General features: G+C 38.4%; 5 protein-coding genes across 5 annotated transcripts; all 5 read left to right on the top strand.

The window, feature by feature from the left end:
- Positions 1 to 3: 3 nt before the first annotated feature.
- Positions 4 to 1,609, top strand: BDB00DRAFT_812181 (glutathione S-transferase). Its single transcript, XM_053122676.1, has 6 exons — positions 4 to 96; positions 192 to 401; positions 489 to 589; positions 722 to 826; positions 903 to 974; positions 1,070 to 1,609. The coding sequence occupies exons 1-6, from the start codon at positions 51 to 53 to the stop codon at positions 1,181 to 1,183; spliced, it is 648 nt and encodes a 215-aa protein (XP_052982115.1). The 5' UTR covers positions 4 to 50; the 3' UTR covers positions 1,184 to 1,609.
- Positions 1,610 to 1,833: 224 nt separating this feature from the next.
- BDB00DRAFT_937392 (uncharacterized protein) lies at positions 1,834 to 3,110 on the top strand. Its single transcript, XM_053129251.1, has 7 exons — positions 1,834 to 1,933; positions 2,024 to 2,048; positions 2,139 to 2,233; positions 2,368 to 2,429; positions 2,525 to 2,629; positions 2,713 to 2,778; positions 2,875 to 3,110. The coding sequence occupies exons 1-7, from the start codon at positions 1,888 to 1,890 to the stop codon at positions 2,983 to 2,985; spliced, it is 510 nt and encodes a 169-aa protein (XP_052982114.1). The 5' UTR covers positions 1,834 to 1,887; the 3' UTR covers positions 2,986 to 3,110.
- Positions 3,111 to 5,368: 2,258 nt separating this feature from the next.
- BDB00DRAFT_812177 (uncharacterized protein) lies at positions 5,369 to 6,018 on the top strand. The gene is made up of 3 exons (XM_053122675.1): positions 5,369 to 5,467; positions 5,540 to 5,593; positions 5,693 to 6,018. Exons 1-3 carry the CDS (start codon positions 5,419 to 5,421, stop codon positions 5,887 to 5,889), a joined length of 300 nt encoding a protein of 99 aa, XP_052982113.1. The 5' UTR covers positions 5,369 to 5,418; the 3' UTR covers positions 5,890 to 6,018.
- A 2,727-nt stretch (positions 6,019 to 8,745) lies between these two features.
- On the top strand, positions 8,746 to 10,609 carry BDB00DRAFT_759546 (major facilitator superfamily domain-containing protein; the record flags this gene model as incomplete). Its single annotated transcript, XM_053119131.1, has 7 exons — positions 8,746 to 8,816; positions 8,942 to 9,275; positions 9,366 to 9,391; positions 9,491 to 9,569; positions 9,655 to 9,901; positions 10,028 to 10,281; positions 10,367 to 10,609. 7 exons carry the CDS (start codon positions 8,746 to 8,748, stop codon positions 10,607 to 10,609), a joined length of 1,254 nt encoding a protein of 417 aa, XP_052982112.1.
- A 1,059-nt stretch (positions 10,610 to 11,668) lies between these two features.
- Positions 11,669 to 12,624, top strand: BDB00DRAFT_759439 (uncharacterized protein; the record flags this gene model as incomplete). Its single annotated transcript, XM_053119123.1, has 4 exons — positions 11,669 to 11,809; positions 12,059 to 12,170; positions 12,387 to 12,484; positions 12,595 to 12,624. Coding segments are annotated over 4 exons (381 nt in total), but the record flags the coding sequence as incomplete, so codon positions are not given.
- Between the last annotated feature and the right edge of the window lie 372 nt (positions 12,625 to 12,996).

Genomic DNA, 12,996 nt, shown 5'->3' with positions numbered 1-12,996 from the left:
TACCACATTTTTAACTTTCCATTCACCAAAAGCTACACTATAGTAACGATATGACAGGCTTAACAAACTTGAAGTATTACTACTTTGATCTTGGAAGTAAGTACATAGCATCATCGCCATAAAGGTCTTTCATGCGCAAGACAGAAGACAAGGAATAGTGCATTTCAATAACTGCTACTATGATTATATAGCTCAAGGTCGCGGTGAACCAGCTCGCTTGCTACTTCATGATGCTGATGTCTCTTTCGAAGACATTCGTATTGAATTTAAAGACTGGCTTGCTTTCAAAAATGAAATTATTGAAGACTATCCAGCTGCTGCGCTACCGCTAGTGAAGACTGGTGATGGTGAATATTATGGGTTAACCGCCCCACTGATGCGCTTCCTTGGTCAACAATTGGGTAAGAGCTCACGAATAAAATATATTTAAGCTACAAAAGAGACTTTTAAATCGTTTTCAATCATACACCGACCTTTAAAATTATCAGGCTATGATGCTGTTGACAAGAAGAAGTCTCATTTTGTGGACCAGACAGCTGATTTCGTGAGCGACTGGTTTCAGGATTGTATTAGAATCTTTTTCCAGCCGGTAAGTTCATATGGTAGTCCACCTATTCCGTGGAGCTTGGAAGTGGTCTCAGATATCACGAATATCTTTATCCTCACGTACATACATACATTGCACTACTTTGGTAACGATACTGCATACCACTTTTTTTAGGATCAACAAGAAGTTCATGATAAGAACTTGAAAGGTATCCACTGCGGAAGAATGGAACGCATGTATGGTCGTTACAATGAAGGGCCTTATCTTTTGGGCGAGCAGGTAAAAGGGATGATTTTGTCGTCAGAAGCAATTTAATCAAAGTTCACAGTTATTAAATTAGTAAGAAAATGCGTAGATTACTTATGCAGACTTCATGGTGTATGCTGCGATGAGACAGGATAAGGTCTTGGGCTCTTTACTTGAAAAGGTATGTAAAAATACAATGAACGAACTACGACTATATACGATATAATAGCATTATATAACTGTATGTTGTTGTTTTTAAATAACAAAACGGATTAGGACATGCCCAACCTATTCAAGTTCGTCCAAGCGTTCGAGAATCGGAAGAACCTAAAGGAGTATATCACATCTTTGCCCACGGATGAGCCACAAATCGTTATCCCAGTCGAGTAGTCGCATAATACTGAGTGCTATTACACTGTGAAACTTGTTTTCAAAGCTTTGCTGTATATGCTCTAACGTTACACTAAGTACTAGGAGCAGTGAGTTCTTTTTGGCGTACACGAGATCAATAAACGGATTTCTCCACAACGTCACAATCATACAATGACAATGATAATATTCATTTGCTCAGATACCTATGGAATCTTTCCATCTTCTACATATACGCATATCATATTGGTTACTGTATTGATATACCCGCGAGATAATAGAACTGGCTTCTTCCTCTATCATATACATTTACCGCTAATATTTTACAAGTGGAATCAGCAGCCAAAATCCTTTGGTTAAGATATATCATATCCCAGAAATTGCATGATAATATATACGCTCGAGATGATTATCCATTTTTCTTGCAGCAGTAGTGTCTGTTTTAAAAGAGGTGTGGTACATTGATACTGAAATTATATTTTCAAAACGTGAAAGTTTCTTTATTTGCTTTTCCGTTTGTTTATGCTATGCTGCGCAGCAGCTCCATTGCTGGTTTTTATCGAATCCGGAACGGAGCAGTGCACGAAGCGTCGCAAAAATGACTTTCCGGAGGTATTAAGTATACGTATACACTCTCTTGGAAATTGATATTACTAAGCAATCGTAAGGATATAATATGTATCCGTTGGAAGTTATTTCCATCAATCTATAATATTGTAGAGATTATGATCTCGTTTACAAACTCGAAGCTTTACTACTTTGACACTGGAAGTAAGTACCAATGTATCAGGGAACGTCAAGACGTACAGGCTACGATGTCTATGTATCTTCGACTCATTATTGCTGCTTAATCAACATCAGCACGGGGGCGTGCCGAAGCTATAAGGTTACTGCTCCATGATGCCGGTGTTATTTTTCAAGACATTCGCGTTGGTTTTGCAGAGTGGGAAAAAATGACACCAAAACTTATTGATAGATATCCTGTGGCTGTGCTTCCATTTATTGAGACCCAAGATGGGCAATATTTTGGTACGACTGTGCCTCTTCTACGGATTCTTGGGAAGCAGCTAGGTAAAGATGATCGTTAGCTCAGAAGTACCAATGAACATTGTGGTTTATGTATAGTACCTGTGGTAAAGTGATAAAGATATCGTTTTGGTTGCTAGGCTACTAACCGAGTAAATTTGAATATGATCATTTCACAGAACAAACTGCCGATCTAGCCAGCGGATGGGTGCAAGATTACGTCAAGATATTTTTCCAGCCAGTATGTAAAGTAGCGATAACATAGATTAGCCACAACGGAAAAAAAGGGTCGAACTACTTGACGATATGGGGTTTTCTATATTCATTCTATGATAGGAACAAATTAAATACCATGAGACTGAAGAGACGCCACGTCATGTTGTCAGATTCGAAAGAATATATGGGGTATATACTAACGGACCTTATGCCCTAGGCAACCAGGTATGTGCCTGGAAAAGCGTGCAGTGATAGCATAGCTCATCACGTCCAATAACACTGTCACTGTTGTAAACAACAACACATAGATCACATACGCTGATTTCTTGGTTTACCACATCATTCGACAGGAGAAGCTTTTGGAGAAACTTGAGGTAATACCTGTATAACAAAGGATGGGTATTATGTACGTTTTGTAGCATCTAACCAACCGTTTATAATGTCACCTACTCCAACCCTGTTTCTTGCAGTCATGTCCGAATCTAGATGCATTCATAAAAGCATTTGAAGGCAGGCCCAGAATCAAGGCTTGTCTTGCTACACTTCCTAAACAGGAGGCGGACCTTGTTGTTAGCTACTAAGTAATTACTATTATCCATGTTGCACCGTTCACTCTATTACCAATGCCCTAACAGGAGTATGTATAATGTCATCACATTTAAAGTACTTCCCTTGTGTTTTGTATGACATTACAATATGGTTCGCGCTTTTTTCACCAAAATATATCATTTTGTTGCTCATAAATTTATGTGTTTGAGACTGTGATTGCACGTGGACGATGATTTCCATAAACCCCTTAAATAAACTATGTATCTCACACGGTGCATCCCATGAATACTGTGACTTTGTCCCTCCTTCTTCAAATATAAACATGCTCAGCACCGGGGTTGATGCTGTACCCTACAGAATGCCGCTTCGGTCTACGAAGGTTGCTCACTAGTATCACATGCATACTTATACACCCACACAGATCCACACACGAATATTCTTGAAACATATAAATGAGGCTGTGCTCTTTTTGTTAGATCCCCAGCTGAACTGTTTTATACATATAATTACACAGCACTATGAGCACTATTAGACACACAAGCTGTAATGAATTTATTAAACTAGTGCAAGAGTAACACTGGACCGTAAAGCTGTACAATTTTCCTTACTTGTGAGCGCAATTCTTTAGTGTACACTTTTCTTCACCATTCATGGAAAATATTGATCAGCACAGCCTGGAGTGCAAGTAAATTGCTCAAGAAAGCGTTGTATTTACAGCAAAATTCCTTAAAGAAGTGAAGATAAAAGATTTGTGACGCTTCACTTCACCATATATGTTACTTGCTAGCTATTTTAACCATGAGCGTGATTGAAAATCGAATGCGTACAATATATCCGTTTCTCGCTTGTGGGGATCGAAGGAATTGTCACATATTCATCAAAATAAATAATGTTTCCTGAATACTTTTAGCATGTTACCGGCGTATGTTGATCAGTATGTTTTAACCATTAGGATCTTGCCGTAGAAACATGTAAAAGACACTAAATCGGCACCCCTCTAAAAAGTGTTGACATCGTCATTAATCAAACAAAACAGAAAAGGCTCCAGTGTTATTAAAATATACTAGCAAAAGGTGTGATTTATATAAGCATTTAGTCAATATAGACAGCTGTTATTTAAACAATGCAAACATGTGTTGTTATTTATTGGGTTTAACAGAAAAAATCAGATGCATCAAACACAATCAAATATTCACTGTGCGACTTCTTTTCCTCCAATGTAAAATGAAAGCTCTTAGGAATATAACAGTATCACTAAGACATCATCGACACTGTTGCGCGCGAGCTAGTTTTACTGTTAGTGCAAAATGCTCAAAAAAGTCCAAAAATATGCCGGTATGATATACCTAAAGGCAAGGCAAAACGCGAATACTGTACTCACACTGAATGGCGAGATTTAGTAAAGGCATGCAATATTGTATCAGGCCTTTTGAAGATATAGTACTATGACCGATCTGGCGCTGCTGGTAGTAGTGGTGTCAATGATGATGAAGAGAAACAGCTAAGATGGCAGCCACAACTATATGATGGCATTTCATGAAGTTATTGCAAGCGTCCGACATGCCATTTACAAGAAAAGATTGTTACATAAGGAGGAAATATATAAATTAAAGTGAATCGTGGAAGAAAAATGTATGTTTATACGATTTTGCAGCTGGCAAACATGATGGAGCACAGTGCAATATTTGAATTCTTGCTCAAATAGCTCATGTTATACTTTAGCGACTGTGATGCGCTGCCCAATGAACTGTCTCTGTGTAACGTAATACATACCAACAAATTGTTCATGATGGCACGCGATCGTCTGAAACAGTATGTAGATGATGATCACTGTGGCGCAGTGTATGTTATTAAAAAAGGTGGAGTCATAAATGTAAGATAGAAACCAGATATATGGTACGTCTGTTAACACGTTTTACTATACCCGATACTACTACTTAAAAATGACTACACCGCTAGTCGATTGTTGGCATAGCAACCATGCCAATAGTAACTCAAAATAATGAGGGGTAACACGTAGTATTCTTTCCTATTTGAGATATATCCTGCGATTTTCTTTTCAAACACTTGATCAATACCTTTGATAAAATACTGCGCCTCACATAATAAAGGAAAAAAGAGATGCATAGCCTCAAAGATGATAATGAGTATCTAACAGCGCTATCTAAACTATTCTCCTGCCTGCAACAACACTCTCCATAATACACTGTTCAGCCACAGCGAGAAATCAACAGAGTCGCAATCTGCTAATTTTTGTGTCACGCTAGATGGTGTATGTGCAAATACGATTCGATCCAGGATGCCAGAAAAGTTCTTTGTGCATGCAAGATCCAGGTATTAGTTAAAAAACAAAATGATTTGGGTCTATATAAATAGCTTGCTGCAATGAATTTACCTCTCAACAAAAGCACAACCGTTTTTTTCTCTCTCTTTTCCTTCTTAATTGTCTAGCTACACCAAACACCATGCGCCATTTTATCCTCGTTTTATTTGCTTTGATCTGCTTGACCCAATGTATTTTTTAGTAGAATCTACTTATGGCATGTTGTGCATGGGGTACTAACGAATGACTTTCTTTTTTTTTAGTTACTTTGGCAGCTAAGGGTGGTGGAGACAGCGGTAGCAGTGATAGCAGCAGTGGTAAGTCCCTCACAGAGGACGGATCGAGCAGAGAATCTTTATATTAGTAGCGTTTAATGAGTTCGAGATAATAATATTGTATGATGCATGTGTAAACAGGTAGTAGCAGCGGTAGCACCGGCGGTGGAAGCAGCAGTAGCGGTGGCGGTGGAAGCTCTAGCCAAAATGCAACAGAAGAGTCCGCGGCAACAGTCATGTATGCTGTTCCCAACACACAGACTTACTTGAACCTGCAAAACGTTCTTATGGCCGCTGGTGTGATGGCACTTGCCCAACATCATTTCACTGGAAATTAAATCTTATTTCAGCCTTTTTACCGTACTATCTATCACCGTATAGTTAGCAAATAAGATAAAGTGAATTTTTACTACTACAATAATTAAATACTTTTACAATTGATTTTTAAGAAAAAAGATTGACAATCATAGTTCTTTTGTATAATTTAGAGCTAGTTTTTGTGTACGTTTTTATTAAATAAGACATGACATTGACGCTACACGTCCTATACTTCTTAACTTCTTAGTTTTGGAAAGAATAGCAACAAGAAAGGTTGTTCAACTGCTTCTTTTTGTTACATATATATTCACAGTAATAGACTTTATGTACTATGGTCCGAGCAGTAAACATTATAAATTCAGCAGTAAAGCGCAACATCACGAACCTCTCAATTTTTAATCTGGCATGGTACAATAATATGTTTGTTGAAGTAGAGTTTGGGTGATCTCTAATGAAGATTTACTCGCTCGCACATCAAATACTGCTAACTACCAACGTGTCTGCCAGCTCTCATATACATTTATAGGGATTCAATCTCAAGGCTGATATATGTGAAGGGATTAGCTACAATAACAGTGTCAACCTCTTCGATTACAAATCCGTAATGCTTTCAACTGCAGCCCGGCAGACAAGCAAAATTGGCAGTGTACCAGTAACTTTTTTCTTCTTAACTCTCGGTCCTCACTACCTTCACACAAATTTGAAAATTGATGCTAGAAACTTAACAAGATATGTATGCTCTACTTATATACAACAAATATTTTCCTCGTACATAATATCGCTATTTCTTCGTTTTTAAATTTTATGCTGTAGCATGATTTGGGATGCTATTCGTACTGCTCATAAACGTTGTTGCTGCTGTCAAAATCGATGCTAAAAACCATGTAAGTAACCATTACGAACCGAGCGTAATCAATACATCATGTGCTCTCTCTTGGAATTGATTCTAATGCGTATCCTGAGATCAGATACTACACTCTGTACTAGCTATATTATGAAACAACTGTATTGATTGAATTCTACCACGGTTCGGACAGTGCGGATCATATCTAGTAAGGTTGCTTTTATTTTTGTGGTCAGAATAATAGCGATTGGTTCAAGGTTACTGTGGATGGTGCCTTTCTTGTCAATGAGTTAGGGCATGTACTTTACATATGGTTATATTTACAGAGACATACTACTGCTATTAATACTGTTGTTCAAGAGAGATACTTGCTGTCACGCAATTGCTGAAGAATTTATACTAGCACTTCCAATGATTTTCTTTGTATAATAGATTTGAGACGCTGAGCTTCACGGCACATTGAGAGGGCTTTCAAACGTCGGCGCTGTTCCCCGAGCAGAAAAGTTGCCAGCTCTGTATCAGCTTGTTTGGTATTATAATTTGGTAACAGCTCGAACGATTGGCTCTAGAATTTGGTGTCTAGATTTGGATACCGATGGATCTCCTTCCGGTGCATCGGCCGACTTTTTTGAAGACTTCAATTTTCTAATGCTATTTTTTGGTCTAATAAAGAAATACCGACCATCCTCCAAAATTAAGACATTTTTGGTAGTTGACGACCAAGAATATAATACCAACGTGGTCATGAAGAGTTGGTGATGGGTAAGGGACCTGATCTAGCTGTCTACCATTATAGAATTTTTCAGGATACGGAACTAGTTTTTCTTGTAATTTGATTGGTGATGAGAATCTTATCAAAAACCGGAGCAGAAAAAATTAACCACTCAGGACCTCAGAATCGCTACTTAGTAGCCCGGTTCTGTGCAGGGTGTGGGAAAGTATTCAAGCAGCTGGCTCGCTCTAATAGACGCGCACTGTTACACACTCGTTCCGTTTACTTTAGACACAAGCAAAGAAGGAAAAATAAAAACCATACAAAAAATTGCTCCGTGAGCTCGGATATGTTTCACAGTCGATGATTCATTTGCAGTAAAGCAAGATAAGGTTTAGTTGCCGATTGCTTAACTCAGATCTGTTCTTTACAAATATGATAGTACAAAGTCAGGGCTCCCCGCAAAAAAAAAAGCCAAGTATATACAAAATGTTTCTGAAATCTCTAGCTATAAACGCAGCATAGCTTTTAAAGGAAAAAAACAAAAAACTGACTTACTGAGTTTTTTTTTATCATTCTGGTACGCGATTTCTTCTCAAAGCAATATTCGAATTGTTTCTTATGGTCTCAAAAAGCGAGAATAACAATATAATTGACCAGGTACTAGCTGTGTGCCCAACTGAACCAACATGAAAAACGTAATATACGTTTTAAAAGTAGTGATGAAATACCAATGCCACATGGCAGATGGTATCGAAAAACCTTATCTATCATCGTGAAAATGTTGTGCCGTCCCTGCCATACGACAAATCAAAAGTCTACGAATAGAAAAAGGTGCCCTTCCCGCTCGGTTGCTAAAAACAGTGTAGGCACACATATACGGCTGCTTTATACCCCAGATACTGAATAAAACTCTTCGCAGAACGGATTTGTCGCTCGTCTTTCTTCCACCACCGTAGTTTTTCTCCTTTTTCAATCTCTTTTTTATCAACTCAATACGAATACTCACTCTCACATTGGTAGCAAAAATCTACTAAGATGACAACTAATTCAGATCACTCCAAAGATGACAATAAACTCACAGTTGTTACATCTACTGCTACACAACAGAGCCATAATTATCAATTGGACCTCGAGAAAGCTGCTCCAACCACATTTGACGATGTAAAGTTATCGCATATCAATCAGCGTGATACTGATAAAGATTCAAAAACCCTTGAAAAAATCTACTCTCGTAAGCATACTTTCGTTTCCCACGATGGAATCTACTCGAAAATACACTACCTCTACTGATAACCCTTTATGGTTCTATTATAAGAAATGGATGTAGGCAGTATCGTTGAGCCACCCACAGATGCTCTCGATGAATTCCCGGAGGGAGGTTATGGCTGGTATGTTGACTTACTACTCGCAATATTTGATGGTCTCTGTTTTTTACAAAGGAGACAGGAAAGCACACTATAGAAGTTTTATTTAACGTCTACTCATTTTTACTACATGGATTATGTTATTGTAGGGCTGTAGTCGCATCATGCTTTCTTGCAAATTTTGTCACGTTCGGTATTGCCAATATTTGGGGCATTTTCTCTCAAGCCTTTGCAACGTCTATCCTGGAAGGCAAAGCAACCACCATCCAGCTCATGACGGTCGGGTCCCTCATCAACGTTTGCCTGAATATATTTTCACCTATCAGCGTCGTGCTTGTTCGGTTTGGCCTAAGATTCAATTACCTTCTAGGTGGTACTCTGATGAGTCTTGGTGTTATTCTCGCAGGGTTCAGTACCGAAGTGTGGCACATCTTCCTAACACAAAGTTTGCTTTACGGATTTGGCGCCTCTTTTCTTTACATGGTAAAGTAGAATACATCACCATATACTACATCTTAGCTGTTTACGTTTATGTTGTACTAAATATGATTTTTCAATTAATACACTTTTTAGTCAAGTTCATCAGCCATTCCTCAATGGTACATAACAACTTTTTTTTAAGTTGAAACGATGATCCGGAGCATCATCATATCATTTGTTTCTTATTGCTTTCTTCTTTTTTTCTGTTATATTCAAAGGTTTAGCAAACGGCGAGCTACAGCCATGGGAATCAGCACAGCTGGGACAGGTCTCGGTGGTCTAGCGATAAGTCCTATGGTAAGACTAACCTCATTTTTCTGGATACGATCTCATTTAGGAAGAGTCAGCTTACTGATGTGTTTGTATCGTTCTTGCTATACAGGCAAATGCTTTAATCCATAAATATGGCATAGCATGGGCATATCGCATTATAGGATTTTTCTGTTTAGGAGTTTGCATTTTGGGAGCAGCTCTGATAAAGGATCGTCTTCCAAGCTCGTACAGAAAAAACTTACCTATCAAATCACCTATCCAGTTATCCATGTTCAAAATTAAAAATTTTAACATTTGGCTTGTTGGCTCGGTCGTGGGCCTCATGGGTTATTTAGCACCTGTATTCTATTTTCCAAGTAAGTAGAAAATCAGGTTATTCGCCATAATTACCACGCCCAAAGCCCATCCCACCCCCTTATAATGGAAAAAGAGTACTTTCACTTATAAATCAATCATTGATGAAATGCTATATGAACACATAGAGTACGCAGCCGACATTGGGATTGGCACAACAGATGCTTCTAATCTACTCTCTATTCTGCTAGCCATGAGTGCCGTTAGCCGTATAGTACTCGGCTTTGTTGCAGACAGAATCGGCCGACTCAATATGTACATCATCACTTTGTTTCTTTCCAGCATATTTTCTTTTTGCATATGGCCTTTTGCTAAATCATACACAATCCTCTTGGTCTTTTGTATCCTCTGGGGCTGGACAAGTGGACAGTACTATGCATTGGTATGATGCTCTTCTTTATTATTCCCGATTGGAGTGTTTGATATAGGTGATTGATTATAGCTGTGTATATGTTGTGTGATTATAGGCAGCACCTATTACAGCGAGCGTCGTCGGCATGGAGAAACTTTCTTCAGGTCTTTCCATTGCTTATATTTGCAGCTCAATTTCAGCCATGGGAACGCCGATCTCAGCAGCTATTCAACAAGCAACACCCAATAATGGATACCTCGGAATACAAATGTTTGATGGGGCAGTCTACGCATGTGGCGCATTTATATGCCTTTATCTCAAGTATCGCCTGACAAACTCGTTATTTAAGAAATTTTGATGAACGACGGCTTTGGCTACGGAGCGAATTTAAATCTAGTCATCAATCTGCAATACTCCCAGGAAACATTCTTTTTCTCGCATCAAACCGTCTTCTACACCGCATCAACTGCCGTTTATAACTCCTTTTAATTATATAACTTATTTATCATATTTTACTGATAAAAATCAATAAATAATGATATCATCAATTGAACGATGTTCTTGTTGAAACATTTGCTCGTACTCATCTTAAAACAAACTGTTGCCAAAACGTTCCAAGAAACAGAGTTTGAGTCCTACTTGTTATATAAAGACACTTGGAACGTTGGCAGCATATTCTAATGTTCAGCCGTTTTTCCTCCCTACTATAGGAATATTAAGTCTATTGCGCCTTATATAAGCTTGTCACAGGTCAGGTAAAAGCGGCGGTCAAGAAAACATGAGCGAAATGCGATCGGCTGTCATGTTAGTATGTCAATTGGAGGTTGGAGAGAGGGAAGGAAGCACACACACCGCAAGCCGTAGCGATCTGGTTACTAGGCCACCATGCTTTGGCGACTGGCTACTATGGTTATGAATGTCATTCGTGATAGGTCTCATGGCAACCATGATGTTCTTGGCAGGGTTTGGAGACAGGTTGTGGATGCAACAAAGCGTTTAATTTCCTAAGGTTAGCAAACAACTAGTAGCAGTAGCAGTAGTATAAATCGACTTCAACATTGAAGTTAACATGTGGCTCCTTTTTTTTGCTAACAAAGAATCAATGATAAAAATTAAATGATGCTATTGAATGATTGATAGAAGTTATGGAAAGAAGTAACATAAAACAAACAAAGGAAAAGAATAACAATTCCTTGTTATCACAATGGGTAGCATGATAAGTGTTCGTTCATTTTAAAAGATTCCTCTTTCTCTCTCTTTCTCTCTTTCTCTCTCTTTTCAGGTTGAGAATTATATCTTCGGAAAGACCTTACCCAAAAAGACGCAGATATGGTAAATACAGAAAACTACGTTATTCTATCGAGCAGCAAACTAAAAAAAATCGCCATTATGCGAAAAAATAAAGACTGGATACGAGTTCAACGACAACGAGATCGCCAAGCTCAAATCGGTTTTTGATATTATGGCCGAAGGGCAAAGCTCACTCGCTGTCGCCACATTACGGGGGATTTTCAACAAGGCTCAGGTTGGCGCTTCTGAGCAACAATTGAACGAACAAGTGAGTTACCAAGGACATATTATACTAAAGTTATTCAACAAAGGGGGTTTTGAATAGAGGAAAGGACGACAATGCAGATCATGATCCTTGTTAATCAGATACGGTGATTTCTTTTCTTTATATGTAGCTGAGCAAGGTTAGAGATCCAATGCGGTTCGACGACTTTTTGCAAATCATGGAACGGGTAAAGTATATCGACTTATATGATGGTAATCGAAAAGTGTTGTTTTCTCATATCGGATGTGGCAGCAACGAGCACAATGTCCCGAGGAAGGCTTGAGAAAAGTCTTTGAGCTGCTGGATAAGGACAAGAAGGGCGTAATTAATGCAGAGGATTTGAGACAGGGACTCTTGGACTTTGGTAAGTACGCTTTTTCGCTCTCTTCTTTCTCCTTTAATTTATTTGCGCCTTCGTTCCATCCTCCCCTTTATCAAGTTTGTCCCCAACCCGCGCGCATAAAGTTTCTGAAATCGATCATCCTGCCTGATCGTTCTTTTTTTTTCTTTTCACCCACGTAAATGCATAACATATCGATTAAACTTTTTTTATTGTCTGCTACTACTTTTGTAAATGCAGGTGAGACTGTGACAGAAGACGAGTTACAGCGCATGATGCGATCGGCCGATGTGGACGGTGATGGGATGATTAACTTTGAGGAGTTCGTCAAGATTATGGTAGGTGTATTGAATTATGAATTTATCGTCCGGACGACAAACTAGGGAGATAGATCTACTCAGTGCTGACTCAACTGATCACGCTTACTGTCGCATTTGGCTACTATTAGACACCGTCTAGGGTGAATGGTCAAAAGTAAATAATATATATATATATATATATCATATGAGTATATATAACACTCGAGCATATATGCTGTGCGTTTTAAAATGTGTGTGTGACCCTGCTTTGGAATGCTTTTTTCTTTTGATATCGACGGGAGGCAATTATGTTGCATATCGTATGTACGACAAGGGGGAGTGATTAAAGTCACGATAGATATACTTTCGATCGATATAATAAAAAAAACTAGCATTGCATATACATATAGTCGAGTTTAATAAGATTTGAATGGAGATGAGCTTAAAAAAGAAAATCCCAAAAAGAAAAAAAAACAAAACAAAACAATATAAGAATAAAAGAAGATAAAACACTAACAAAGTTTTCTGCTGATATAAGAAGAAAAAAAGTA

The sequence above is a fragment of the Zychaea mexicana genome (assembly GCF_025766255.1).
Source record: "Zychaea mexicana strain RSA 1403 chromosome Unknown BDB00scaffold_18, whole genome shotgun sequence".
Taxonomy (NCBI): domain Eukaryota; kingdom Fungi; phylum Mucoromycota; class Mucoromycetes; order Mucorales; family Lichtheimiaceae; genus Zychaea; species Zychaea mexicana.
The sequence above is the reverse complement of the archived record's forward strand: the minus strand, read 5'-3'. Positions and strand labels throughout refer to the sequence as shown.